The sequence below is a fragment of the Culex pipiens genome, chromosome 2 (genome assembly GCF_016801865.2).
Source record: "Culex pipiens pallens isolate TS chromosome 2, TS_CPP_V2, whole genome shotgun sequence".
In the NCBI taxonomy this organism is placed as follows: Eukaryota; Metazoa; Arthropoda; class Insecta; order Diptera; family Culicidae; genus Culex; species Culex pipiens.
In genome coordinates, this window is record NC_068938.1 from 41,191,518 (window position 1) to 41,204,846 (window position 13,329).

Sequence of the window (13,329 nt, forward strand, 5' to 3'; positions counted from 1 at the left end):
TAGTACACTCAACCCCCGGTTGGTTGGTCAAAGTCAAACTAAAAAGTAACGAATTGTCACTTTTTACACGACGCTCACGTGCACTATCAAAACAAACGTTTGGTAGTGTGTGTGAACTCCGTGTAAAAGGGGTGTCAAACTAAAAAGTGACCCTGTTCGTTTGACAACAGTTGGTGTCAAACCATCGGGGTTTGAGTGTATTTTTTTCATTTTTTATTCAAGCGATTAATTGACAAAATACATGAACATTTAACTTATACCTAATATCATTCAGAAAGTGTTTTTCGGAACTGCAAAAAAAAGTTGTATGATAACATGATTTTTTCAGCACTCGGTGAACCTCGTTGGATAAAATCTTCGTTTTTTTTCAATTTGTTGCATACCTATTCTACTATTGTGCTACAAGTTGCAAAAGAGCAGATTTGTTCAGCACGAGTCGTTCATTTATCCAAAGAGGCTGTTTGGAGTTGAGAAAACGTAACGAGTGCTGATAAAATCATGTTTTGCAAAGAGTTGCATACAACATTTTTTGCAAGTATTTTTTCAGCTCTTGTATCGAAAAGTATAACTTTCAGATTCTCATCATGTTTGGTAGAATGAGGCCGTTTCGTCGTTCTAGAATGACAGCAAGAGTAAGCAGTTTCACAAGGGAAATTTTAAAAAACTTGTTGTTGTTGAACTTAATTACGCTCATATGTCTTCAAAGAATTTATAATCCAAAATGGGTGCTAAAATGGCAGACAAAATTTTGGTCAAATGCAGTTGGCAAAAAAATGTATTTACAGGATTTTTTAATAGTAGTTTATGCAACAAGTAGCAGTGCGTGGCCGAATGGTTACGCTGTCCGCTTTGTAAGCGGATGATTCTGGGTTCGATTCCCATCTGCTGCAACCTTCCATCGGATGAGGAAGTAAAATGTCGGTCCCGGCCTTGGTTGTTAGGCCGTTAAGTCATTCCAGGTGTAGGAGTCGTCTCCATGCCATAAGTACAAACAACACACCAAACCAAGCCTACTCCGGTGGAATCGCTGGCGGCGGTTGGACTCGCAATCCAAAGGTCGTCAGTTCAAACACTGGGGTGGAAGGTTCCTTGGAGTAGAAAGAGGTTTGGGTGCTCTCCCCATTCAAGCCTTCGGACTCCTAGGTTCGAGCAGAAACTTGCAATAGAGACCACAAAAGACCCGGGGGTCGTTAATGTGGATGGTTTGATTTTTTTTTTTGCAACAAGTTGCAAAAAGAGGATTTTTTCAGCACGAGTCGTACATTTATCCAACGAGGTTCACCGAGTTGGATAAATACGAAGAGTGCTGAAAAATCAAGTTTTGCAACGAGTTCCGTACAACATTTTTTGCAATTCCGAAAAACACCCATTGAGTGAAATTTTGGATCAAATCTTCATGTATTTTGTCAATCAATCGTTTAAATCAAAAAAATGTTGAAAAATGTTACTTTTCGAAACAAGTGCTGAAAAGTTCAACTTTTCAGTACCCATTTGAGTGCTGAAAAGTAGAACTTTTCAGCATTTATTTTGAAAAGTGTTGCTATTCGATTCTGTTATTTTTGGTACAGAAAAGTAGGCTATTTCGTCGTTCAAGAATGACAGGAAAAGTAAGTTTGCAAGGAGCAATGGTTCTCAACCTTTATTGATCCATTCTCCCCTTGGCTGAATTTCAGGAACATCACCCCCCCCCCGCAATTCCGTCGTGAAACTACTCTTTTTTCTTGTCATTCTTGAACGATGAAATAGCCTACTTTTCTGTACCAAAAATAACAGAATCGAATAGCAACACTTTTCAAAATAAATGCTAAAAAGTTCTACTTTTCAGCACTCAAATGGGTGCTGAAAAGTTGAACTTTTCAGCACTTGTTCCGTAAAGTAACATTTTTCAACTTTTTTTTTATTTAAACGATTTATTGACAAAATACATGAAAATTTGACATAAAATTTCACTCAGTGTGTGTTTTTTGGAATTGCAAAAAATGTTGTATGGAACTCGTTGCAAAACTTGATTTTTTCAGCACTCTTCGTATTTATCCAACTCGGTGAACCTCGTTGGATAAATGTACGACTCGTGCTGAAAAAATCCTCTTTTTGCAACTTGTTGCATAAACTACTATTATATTTTCGTTATTTTTATATATATTTTTTGAAACGCAAAACTAATACAAGTTTGTTTACCTTTAAAGAAAACTGAGCCACGTTGGCTTCTAAATTGGTCTACCGAGAAAGGTACGTTAAAGGGATCATTTTCGGAACGACTCATAGAAAAACAACCCAAACCAAACCGAATACTTTCGGCATTTTTTATTACTACACTTGTTTTGTAAGTAGTTTCTAATGTTGTATTCTTATTACTTCGCTTGTTTAATCCATCACTGTATGACTTTAGATCGCGTTGTCTTCTTCGTTTTCTTTTCCAATCCAATCCGCCGAATTCACAGCTGTCTACCGATCAACTGTCAATGTTTCGTTTTCTGTGTGCTTTGCCTTTTTGTGTTTGTGGTGAATCTGAACTATTTTAAGACCAAATAATGCAAGCCTGCATTTCCAAGTTTTTCCCAAATAATAACCTCTCGTTTTCCCTTGTAAGATCGTGGCAGTAATCATTGTTTCAAATTCTCCTCATATTCTGATACACAATTTAACATTTCACCGGAATTTATTTAGTTTTTATTTGCCTGCTGGTTTAACACGATTTGTGCAAATTAGCTGAAATTGATTATCAAAATAAAACGCGTAACTCAAACTAACCGTTAATGCATTTCAGATTTTTTTTTGCTGAACTTGGGAGTGGTTGCTAATCAAGCGAGATGGTGCACCTGTAGTTTTTGAAGAAACTTTAGATGATGGTTTGTAAACATCAAAGCATTAATAAGCATTTATATATTCTAACCATTCTGAATTCACTTTACAATTCGTTGATGAACAATTTATTTATTTTCAAATCAGATACTCACCATCATCATCAGTTTTACCACCTACCTTTGAAAGATTTCATCAACAAATTAAAAAAAAAATATGTGGGATATTCAGGGGAAAAAATCTAGCAGAGATACAAACCCTTTTCAACCCGCGCAAGATAACTTTTCTTGCATGCAAGTCCAATTTTCCATTCACCCGCTCGCATGTTTTTTATGCTTCGATGCAATGCTTGCCACCCCCAAATTATTTTTCTATCTGTTGTGGAAATGGCTAACGAAATTGATTCAAGCCTTGGCATTTAGTAATTCAATCTTTTGTGTTCTACCTTTTTTAAATTTTATTTTATTTCATTAATGATTTATGTCGAATGGCAAGCTACAAAAATAATTGAAACGCTTAGTTATAAATTTAGAAAAGTGACTTATTGATATTCGTTTGTTTTATGTTATGTGTTATTATTAATGGTTTTAAATGTCGAGCTTCTCTCATTACATGATTTGTTTGCTATCTGTGTATGTATGTAATCAAACTGTGAACGATGAGAGATACCGAAGAGGTTCGAGTTTTGTATTTTTTACTGTGCTATATTTTTTTTCTGAATAGATTTGTTTTACAATATTTGGTCATATGCGAAAGTGCAGTATCTTTCGTGTCGGTAAAGTTGCGCTAAAGATAATCGCAAGTGTGGCAGAACCCTGACAACGAAGAGTAAGACTTTTGATTGGGCGAAATTTGGTGATAAACAAAAGTGTTTTTGCAAGTATTTTGTTCGATTTAGTTAGCTACACACAGTCACTGGGAACTAGTATTCACACTCAAAAAAGCTTCCGAAGCTGTGCTAATGTTATCCGTTTACTTCGGGAGGGTTTGGAGGTTCCACTGGAAGAAGGATCGAATCTATCCGAGGTCGGACTACCGATTTTTCTATGGGCTTTAAAAATGTTTGCTTTATTTCCCTAAAATCATGACTCAACAACTGCACAACTCGTGGAATGGTTTACACATCAAGAACAATGAACTTGAATGCCCTCTCTATGGTTACATCTGCTCACCAGCAAGAGAGCCATCTACCGGTCGGAGCCGACCAACAGATGGCGCTGTTCAACAATCCTGCAAAGGATTGTTCCTTTCCCAATCAAATAATCTTCGTAACCCTAAGAGTACCATTTACACATATCTTTACCATTCGGGATTTTTTGTCTTAACTTCTTCCTCTTCTTCTTTGTTTGTGTGGGTCTGTTAACTTGCGTGTGGTTTTACTTCTATCGGTTCTGCTTGGCTATACTTGCACAAACTATTATCGAACATAAACTCAATCCTTTAATGTATATATGTTGATTTGCTTCTTCACACCATAACATAAAAACGCAAACAAAAGATCACAAGTTCTGTCCCAGGGCAGAAACCCAGTCACGAGCACCGCCATCGTCGGTCCGCACTCTGCCCCGACGATCCAAGTGTGTGTGTGTTCGACACAACTCTTACTTACACACACACGCGTACCAACACGCAGAGGGTCCTTTCTTTCTTGCGACGACGACGAGCCGGTGGAAAACTGCCAGGTGCATTTTTGGGGGGTTGTGAGGGTGTACGCGCTGTATGTTTGTGTGCGCACGTGTGTCGGGATAGGAAGATATTGTTTCTCTTATCTGTGGGGACGAGAAAAGAAAAGCGAACGAGGGGGAGGTCCGGAAAATCCGGAACAACGAGTTGAGCGGTCTTGCTTCAATGTTTACACGCTGAGTACAAAAACAAAACAGTTTTCTTTCCTTCTAACAAGAAAAAAAACAAACAGGACTACAACACCAACAGAAAAGAAATAAAATACCTATAGATGAGAGTTCAGATCGAGATTCCAGTCTTTGTACAGATGCTACAGATCACTTGGTGGAAATCGCATTACCGCAAACCGATCAACTTAAACCACTGACCAGGTGAAGCATTCGATGGAACTCGCACGAGGAGGTGAAGATGTGAGTACGTGCGTGTGTGTGTTCCACGGCACGACAGGTAGTAGAGTCAAATAAAACAAAGCTTTGTACAGGATCATGCTTGAGATTTCGATTTTCCTCTCACCAGCAATTTAGAGTATTTTTTATATCATGTTTATTGAGTTTCAGATTGTTAATATGCTTGCTTTTTGCCAAATGTTGCGTCCAATAATACCTTCCAAACATAACATACATAAATATACATATGAGTACAGAAACAGAACATAACCGAAAAAAGCACAACATCAAACTGGATGACTTAAGGATAACTTAGTTTGGTTGTTTTTGCGTAGAAGTAGTAGTAGTAGAAGTAGAAATAGTTCAAGTAGTTATAGTAGTAGGTTGTGGTTTTCAGATGGGTAAAGCATAGTGTGCTGTTGTTGTTTTCTATAGTTTTGTTTTTGTTTGAACATTTTTTTGGTTTTGGTTTTTTTGTTTTGTTTTGTTTGTAGAATGATGGTATTTACATGATGACGCATTTGCCCTTCTCCGCCCACGGGTTGTTCTTCTTGTCGGGCGCGTGGATCAGCGGATCGTTCTTCTCGTTCTCCTCCACGTACTCTCGCATCCTGTGAGTGGAAAATAAAAACATTAGAGGGCGAGAAAGATATGATTTCGGAGTTTTTGAAATTCGAAATTTGGGTAGAGATTTAAAACAGATTATAGGAAAAAATTTCAAAAATTTAGTCAGTACACCCAATGTACAGAGTCAAGGGAATAGTTCTCTTGAAATCCCAAAGAATAATACTACCAATTCACACCATCTATCTGATCTAAAACGTGTTTTTGCTCGGAAATCACGTTTTAGACCAGTTTTGAGCACGTTGTATCTTTTGACAGGAGCAAGATAGCACAATACTTACTTTGGGAAAGTTTTAGAGAATTTCTCAATTTTAACGCTTTTTTTCGGTTGCTTTTAGGCCCCTAAACAACTCCCCAAAATTTGGGAGCGATTGGTTGAGTTCACTTTGCGCATTGCATTTCAACTTTGTATAGGAATTAGTATGAAGAAACCCACTTTTTAACAGTTTGATTTTTATCATTTTCATTTTCCTCTAAATTTTTTTAACCAACACAATGGCGTTAAAATTGAGAAAATTCTCATAAATCTTCCCGAAGCAAATATTGTGCTATCTTGCTCCTGTCAAAAGATACAGCGAGTTAAAAACTGATCTATAACGTGATTTCCGAGCAAAAACTCAAAAATCAAAATGTAAAAATAGGGTTTTTTCATGCTAATTCCCATACAAAATTTAAATGCAATGCGAAAAGTGTGGACGCAACTAATCGCTCCCAAATTTGGGGAGTTGTTTAGGGACCTAAAAGCAACCGAAAAAAACATGAAATCGACCATCTCGAGCCATCCTAATAATTATACTAAGAAAAAATAAAAAATAAAATCAATGGTCTAATGATTGATATCCTGAATATAGAAAAAAATTTAGTCCTGCAGGACATGTCAGATGATTTGTTTTCCCTTGATCAGCTATTTTACCAAATTTAGTCCACCATTTTCGCCTTTTTATTTGTTTGCAACCGACAAGTCCCAACGATTTGGTCAAATAGAATTAATAAGTTTTTGCTCCCCAAAATTTGCTGCCTCTCTCTCAAAGGCAAAAAAATCTTTCCGCACAAATGGTCTTGTCCCATCGTTTTCCATCTCGAGTTTCCATTCACCCAGAAAAATGGAAAATTTCGAGAAAACACCGAGAGGAAACTTGTCATCAGCAGAATTGAATGGTAAACTTTTTTTTGTATGTTTTCCAGATTGGTCACCACCATCCAGGCGGTGCTGGGTTGGCTTTGAGTGAGTTATTTCCTTGTTCTGGGCGAACTCAACATCAGCTCTGTCCCATCAACCACCGTGGGAACCGACGAAAAGCGGAAACGGAAGCAATCACTGTGTGTGCGGTGATGTCGTAGAAAATGGAAACTAGTTAAGCCTCAGCCTCCGCCGAGCCGCGGCGGCCATCAAGTCGGAGATAATCCAGTTTTCCACACCAGCGCCCAGCGCCGGGAGATGGGTGGGGAAATCTCTTGAATAATTTATATCTGCCCACTTTTACGTCTTTCTGATATGGGTGATTCGCATTGAAATTGATTGCTGTTTGCGAGCTGTGTGTTGCTTATTTATGGCCACGGGATTGGAAACAAAAAGGTTCTGTCGAGATCCGAATCGCCCAACTCAGCTAAGCAATCGATAACTGAAGTTACAGAACTTCGTATTTTCGTTGAAAAAAAACTGTCACTGTCAGCTTGTCGAAAAATGATTCTTTCAACTCATTCAGGGTAACCACAACCAAACTCAGCTTCATTCAAATCCCTCGGAAAGCCGCGGTCAAGAATTCAATTGCGGTTTAAACAACGAAATGCTGCCTTTGCAGATGAAATCAGACGCCAACGCTCTGCTTTTCACCTGTGATGAACCCTCTGTCTGTCACCGGAGGATTTTTAAGGGCGTCAGCATCAATCCGGTGCAAATAACATGGATCAACACTTCCCCTCTGGTGGAGGATTTTCTTGAGGGAGGTTCAGTCAAAGTGTGTATCTTTGCGTGGGCCTTTGATTCATGGCGATGGACCAGCCCCCACCCTAAAGCAGTCACCGCAGAAACAGTGAGCAACGAAATTTGTGAAATTTCTTCAGGAGCTCAAGATATGAATCTACTCAAACTAAGTTTTGCTCTTTCCAACATTTTTGTAATTTAAAATAGAACTTATGAGAATACAGATTTTTTTTGCCAATTTTTCACAGTCTCAAAAATTTTGTTACACAGTGTAATTGACCAGTGAATTAGACACTGTCAACGTCCCGGTTTCACCACCATCAAATAAGCCCCGATTGGACCATTTTGTCTTCTGCAAAGATAGTGATGATACCTGATGCTCCAGGTTGGTTTCGAATTTGTGGCTTTTCCTTTGTTTGCTGACAGGATTGGACCGGTGCGTGATTTTTCCGAAAAAGGGGCTCACCTTTGTTGACACATTGTGGACACATGCGAACGAAAATCAAAGATGCTCAGCTCACTGTTGACAGTGAGGAAGGACCAGTGTTGACCAACTTGATGTGGTTAAGGTCCCGAAGGTGTTTCAAGCCATTATTTTCAGTTGCAACCTTCAAAAAAATAAAGATTAAAAGAAAAAAATACATTCAAAACCTCACGATTGAGTTTTGGGGGTTAAAACTTCAAAAACTGGTCAAATAGTCAAAATCTTATGAATTTTCCAAAAAACATTTTTGTCAAATTCTGATATAAACTCGTGAAGAATACATGTTAAAACATTATGTTTATATATAAAAAATTTTGTATTTGTTTGCCCTACAATCTTGTGGAACAAAGTTGGGCAAAGTTGCACGGAAATCGAAGAGAGGTCGGAGCAACTGCTGTGTGAGTTGGCGGAAAATGGCCCTAATTTGTAATTCAACATCTTAAAATGTGATTTAAAAATTGGTTGTGTAATTCAGCGTAGATTTTGATAAAAAAAATATTTTTAACCATTTTGAATTCTATGATATAGCAATAAATTATGGTCCAAACTCCATTGATAAACAACAGCCAATTTTTTTTAATTATTTTTTTAAAAGGCCGTTTCCATTGTTTAGAATACTTTTTGACACCCGTTAGAAAAAAGCAAAAAATCGGCAACAGAAAAATATTTTTTTGAGTTTAAATTTTTGTTTCTGAAAAGAACTCAAAAATTGCATTTTCTCATAATAATCAATTTTATTATGATTATAATCAATGTTGGTATGTTAAGACGGACACCATTTAAAAAATATTTTTAATACAAGTGAAATTTTGATAAATAAAAACGCAAAAAGTGCTTTTTTGCCTTTAAAGTTATCAACATTTTCATATTTCTTAAAAATTAAACGATACCTCATTAGTCCGTGTAAATACATATGGTACACGGAAAAGAATCAATTCCCGAATTCGTGAATTGTGTTCATGGATTTGAATACCAAAAAGAAACACATTTCACGATTTCGGAAATTATTTTGTTTTCTGTGTAAGACAGGTTTGTAAGTTATTTCATAATATTTTTTTTGCAATTCCGTCGTGAAACTACATACTTTTCCTGTCATTCTTGAACGACGAAATAGCCTACTTTTCTGTACCAAAAATAACAGAATCGAATAGCAACACTTTTCAAAATAAATGCTGAAAAGTTCTACTTTTCAGCACTGAAATGGGTGCTGAAAAGTTGAACTTTTCAGCACTTGTTTTGAAAAGTAACACTTTTCAACATTTTTTTTTGATTCAAACGATTTATTGACAAAATACATGAAAATTTGACATAAAATTTCACTCAATGGGTGTTTTTCGGAATTGCAAAAAATGTTGTATGGAACTCGTTGCAAAACTTGATTTTTTCAGCACTCTTCGTATTTATCCAACTCGGTGAACCTCGTTAGATAAATGTACGACTCGTGCTGAAAAAATCCCCCCCCCCCCCCGATTGTGTGATTATTTCGACCCGGGTGATTTCGCGATGTTGACAGTTGCTTTGGAGAATTTGAACGGTGTGCGTCGCGGTCAACACGCCGGATTTTCGTTGCCGTTTCCGTCTTTGTTTCCCCCCCGATTGTGTGTTTATTTCGACCCGGGTGATTTCGCGATGTTGACAGTTGCTTTGGAGAATTTGAACGGTGTGCGTCGCGGTCAACACGCCGGATTTTCGTTGCCGTTTCCGTCTTTGTTTCCCCCCCCGATTGTGTGTTTATTTCGACCCGGGTGATTTCGCGATGTTGACAGTTGCTTTGGAGAATTTGAACGGTGCGCGTCGCGGTTATCACGCAGGATTTTCGTTGCCGTTTTCGATTGTGTGGGTTTTCGGTCCGGGCGGTTTCGCGTTTTCGCATTTTATTTGGTTTTATCTTTCCACAGCCGGCTGTCTAAGATTGAATCATTTATGCTAAACTCAACACCAAATAACCGGGAAAAATCTCATCCGCATCCTCCGACTGTTTGCCTTGAGAATGCATAATACATCACACTATTAAACCAAATTTATTGATTATTGGGTCGCATCATCATCCTCTATGTTGAATCCTGGCCATTACCCTTACCCACTAACAAAATCCCAAGTAGAAGTAGTTTTCCGGCACACGTGGGGGTGTGGATATCGTATAGAACCCACCCTTGGTAGCAGCCTGTGCTAACTAACATTCCCGTCCCAATCCCCCGAGATCTACAAACTGACATGGCGGGCGCCGTTGGTGGCCAATGACTGTTACCTATTTGCTTCAGATCTAGGTTTAATGATCTTGATGTTTTATCTTTTCAACGCATTCATACATGCTGTTGATAAGGGAAACACCATTAGATCGTTCAAGCGTATGGTCGGTTGTATTGATAGGATATTACGGTCCTGTTCAGCAACGGAGAAGGACAACCATGGGTGGTCTCTCATGCTCATGCTCATGCTCATGTACGACTCGTGCTGAAAAAATCCTCTTTTTGCAACTTGTTGCATAAACTACTATTACAACATTCTTCAAACCCGATATGTAAATTTTCAAATATTTGCTTGGCATTTAAATATAACATTAAAGCCCAGCAAATACATCCCAGATCCGAAGAAAGCTTCCGGAAAAAGTTCAAACACCAAACCCGGCGTGGTGGAATGTTTCCAGTTGGTTAAAGTTTGATACTGATATTTTCACGCTCGCCTGGAACCGTATTGCGATTGCCGGTCCCAATTACACTCGCCGTTGGCAACACGAAACGGAATGAAATATCCCGTTCCGTTCCGGGCATACGAGATGTTCTCCAGCCCGTCATCGGTCCCAGATTCTTGTGCAAAACCAAAAACACCACCCAAGGTACAAGGGTTTTGGCATGGAAACCGCTTCCGTTGGCTGGAGCGGAATCCACTTCATGCTCCAAGGGAGATTTCTGGAAAGTGTCTTCTGTGAGACGGGTTGGTGGTTTCGTCCTGGTGAAATTAGGTAGGGTAAAGTGTCAATTGTTTGGAAATTATTTTTTTATGATTTAAAGTAATTTTGAAATAATTTGATCTATTTCAAACCAAACATAAAATTTTAAAACTCATCATCAAAATACGTTTAAATTTCACCGTGCACCTGGTATGACTCACCGTGTTACCGTGCAGCCACAATCTCCTGTTTTGGGGTTTTGGGTGCTATGATGCCTCTTCGATGGCTTAACGTGTGTGACAGTAAATGGATTAGATGCGAATGCGAGACGAACGAGACATTCCGCACCCACCTGCAGGGATCCCGAACAACCTACATCCCCACCCACAAATGCTGTGCCCTATGTGTGTGGTGCACGTATCTACGTGTGACAGTATGTGAAAAGGCGTGCCCCTAATCAAGTTATATTGAAACCGTAATTCTTGTACGTCGTTGCGTCTCGTCAACGGTTTTGGGGTTTTGAAAATTTGTAGAGTGAGACTTATAAGCAGAGCTTAGCGCTTTACTCAGTTTTATCAATTTTCGTTTTAAATTATGAATATTCACAACCTGTTAACTTAACTTATTTCAACATTTGATTTTTATTATATATTTTTTTGTTGAGCACTTCGCTACAAAAACTTATATAAAATGTACTAAGTGCACTTTTTTTGTTTGATTGATAAAGTTCTTTGGATATTTTAAAAATGCTTGCAAGTGCAAGTGTCAAACGTGTTCTGACCTGAAATCTCTTTGGCCAATTGTCATACTTACATCCATTTTCAGGCTGTGTCAAGATAGCACGACAAGATTGAAACTTCTTTCATATGAAAGTGACAACAATGCACGGAGTTTATTTTTTGGTTTTTATTGAATATTTCAGGATTGAAATCGAATTTTGGGGTATCTGTGAAAGTCAAAAGGCGTGGCATTGTGAGCTACACAAAATGGCGTTCTAAACTCAATTTGGCTCCAAAATGCACGTACGACAAGTTAGCATGACGGCAACGAAATATGAAAAAAACGAGTTTCGTCGCAAAGGCAACGACAGTCAGCAGTCAGTCACGTGTCAATGTGACTTGTTTGTGGACTGGAAGCGGCAAAAAGTAACATGATAGCACTAATCCGGTGCCGGTAAGCTGTGCACTAGGAGGTGTGGTGGGGGAAGCTCTATAGCAGCCGTTTGTCCTGTGTTGCCGGGGACGGTTGTGGGGGGCAAAAACAAACCTACTTAGAAGGAATGCTATCGATTGGTCACAGACAACCTCGGTGACGACGATTTGCTTCAGCAGAGTTGAATCGCCAGAAATACTTTTTTTTCGCTTAGAAAATTTACGAAATATTTCTGGGATACTTTCAACGTTGCTTCAATGTTAATTCGGGAAACTTTTGCAACACCTCCAACAATTTCCAAGAACTGTTTCATCTGGAATTTCCCTCACTTTCATCTTTCATCTTCCAGAATCGGCACGAAGCGACACAGAATATCACTTAAAATTAATGGCTCCGGGAGCACCATTTGCATGATCCTTTTCATCGTTTCCATTACGGCATGCGTTCAAGTGTTCGTCCTTTTTCCCACTCTCGCCCGCACCGGGACTTGTTTTTCCCGGAACAAAAAAAAACAAGAAGAAAAATACCAAAACATGCCGGCGAAGCCATCGAGCAGCTCTCAATTCGGTCAACAAGAGCTCCACTCCATCATCATTCCTGGTCCCTCACATTCTTGGAGCAGAAACTTTTTGACTTTCCAGGGTCATGTCAACGCGCGCGCGTTTTGGCCAGTCCCCGTTTCGATCCGATCAATCATCACCACCACCCGCGGGAAAACTTGGGCTCGGCCTGTGCCGCTGTCTTAAGTGGGAGGACGGAATAATTATAAGTTTCTTTTCGTGGAAGGAAAATGCTATTTGCCGACACATTGGAGGAAAAACTTTGTTTAATTTTTATACAATAAAATGTTTTCAACAAGATTTCCTAAAATATAATGAAAATCAAATCAAATCAAATTATTCGCTCTACAGCATTGCCTTGGCGTTCTCGATTGCGAGATTCCTACTCGAAACTAGGTGTTCGAAGGCTTGATTGTTGAGGCAATTGCAAACCTCTTTTTACACCTTAGCTTCCATCCACCCCGGGATTCGAACTGACGACCTTTGGATTGTTAGTCCAACTGCCTACCAGCGACTCCACCGAGACAGGACCCAGGGAGACGACTCCTACACCTGGACTGAGCTAACGACCTAACCTTTTTTTTAGGTTAGTCCGGGGCCAACATTTACTTCCCTGTCCGACGGAAGGCGTGATCAGACAAATCTCGTCTCGAAAAATGCCACCGGGACCGTCTGGGATCGAACCCAGGCCGACTGGCAATCAAGCTTACCCCTACACCACGGTCCCGGCCACACTAAGATCTATTCGATCTATTTTCGTCACTTTTGCTCTTTGCCATTTTAAACAACATTTTCAGATATACAATTAGAAAATTGCTTGCTCA

The 13,329-nt window shown here is 39.1% G+C and overlaps 1 protein-coding gene across 4 annotated transcripts in view; it reads right to left on the reverse strand.

Moving 5' to 3' along the window:
• Window positions 1-2,289: 2,289 nt before the first annotated feature.
• The window catches only part of LOC120419674 (guanine nucleotide-binding protein subunit gamma-e), a 31,824-nt gene continuing 20,784 nt past the window's right edge, over window positions 2,290-13,329 (reverse strand). For 3 of the 4 annotated variants that reach the window (XM_039582476.2, XM_039582470.2, XM_039582453.2), the window contains exons 3-4: window positions 5,381-5,482; window positions 2,290-4,571 (exon numbers count right to left, since the gene is read on the reverse strand). In XM_039582476.2, coding sequence (XP_039438410.1) covers window positions 4,568-4,571; window positions 5,381-5,482 — 106 coding nt within the window. In that variant the 3' untranslated portion in view covers window positions 2,290-4,567. Of the gene's footprint in view, window positions 4,572-4,957; window positions 5,483-13,329 lie in introns of those variants that run through there. The other variant, XM_039582463.2, reaches the window with a different exon arrangement.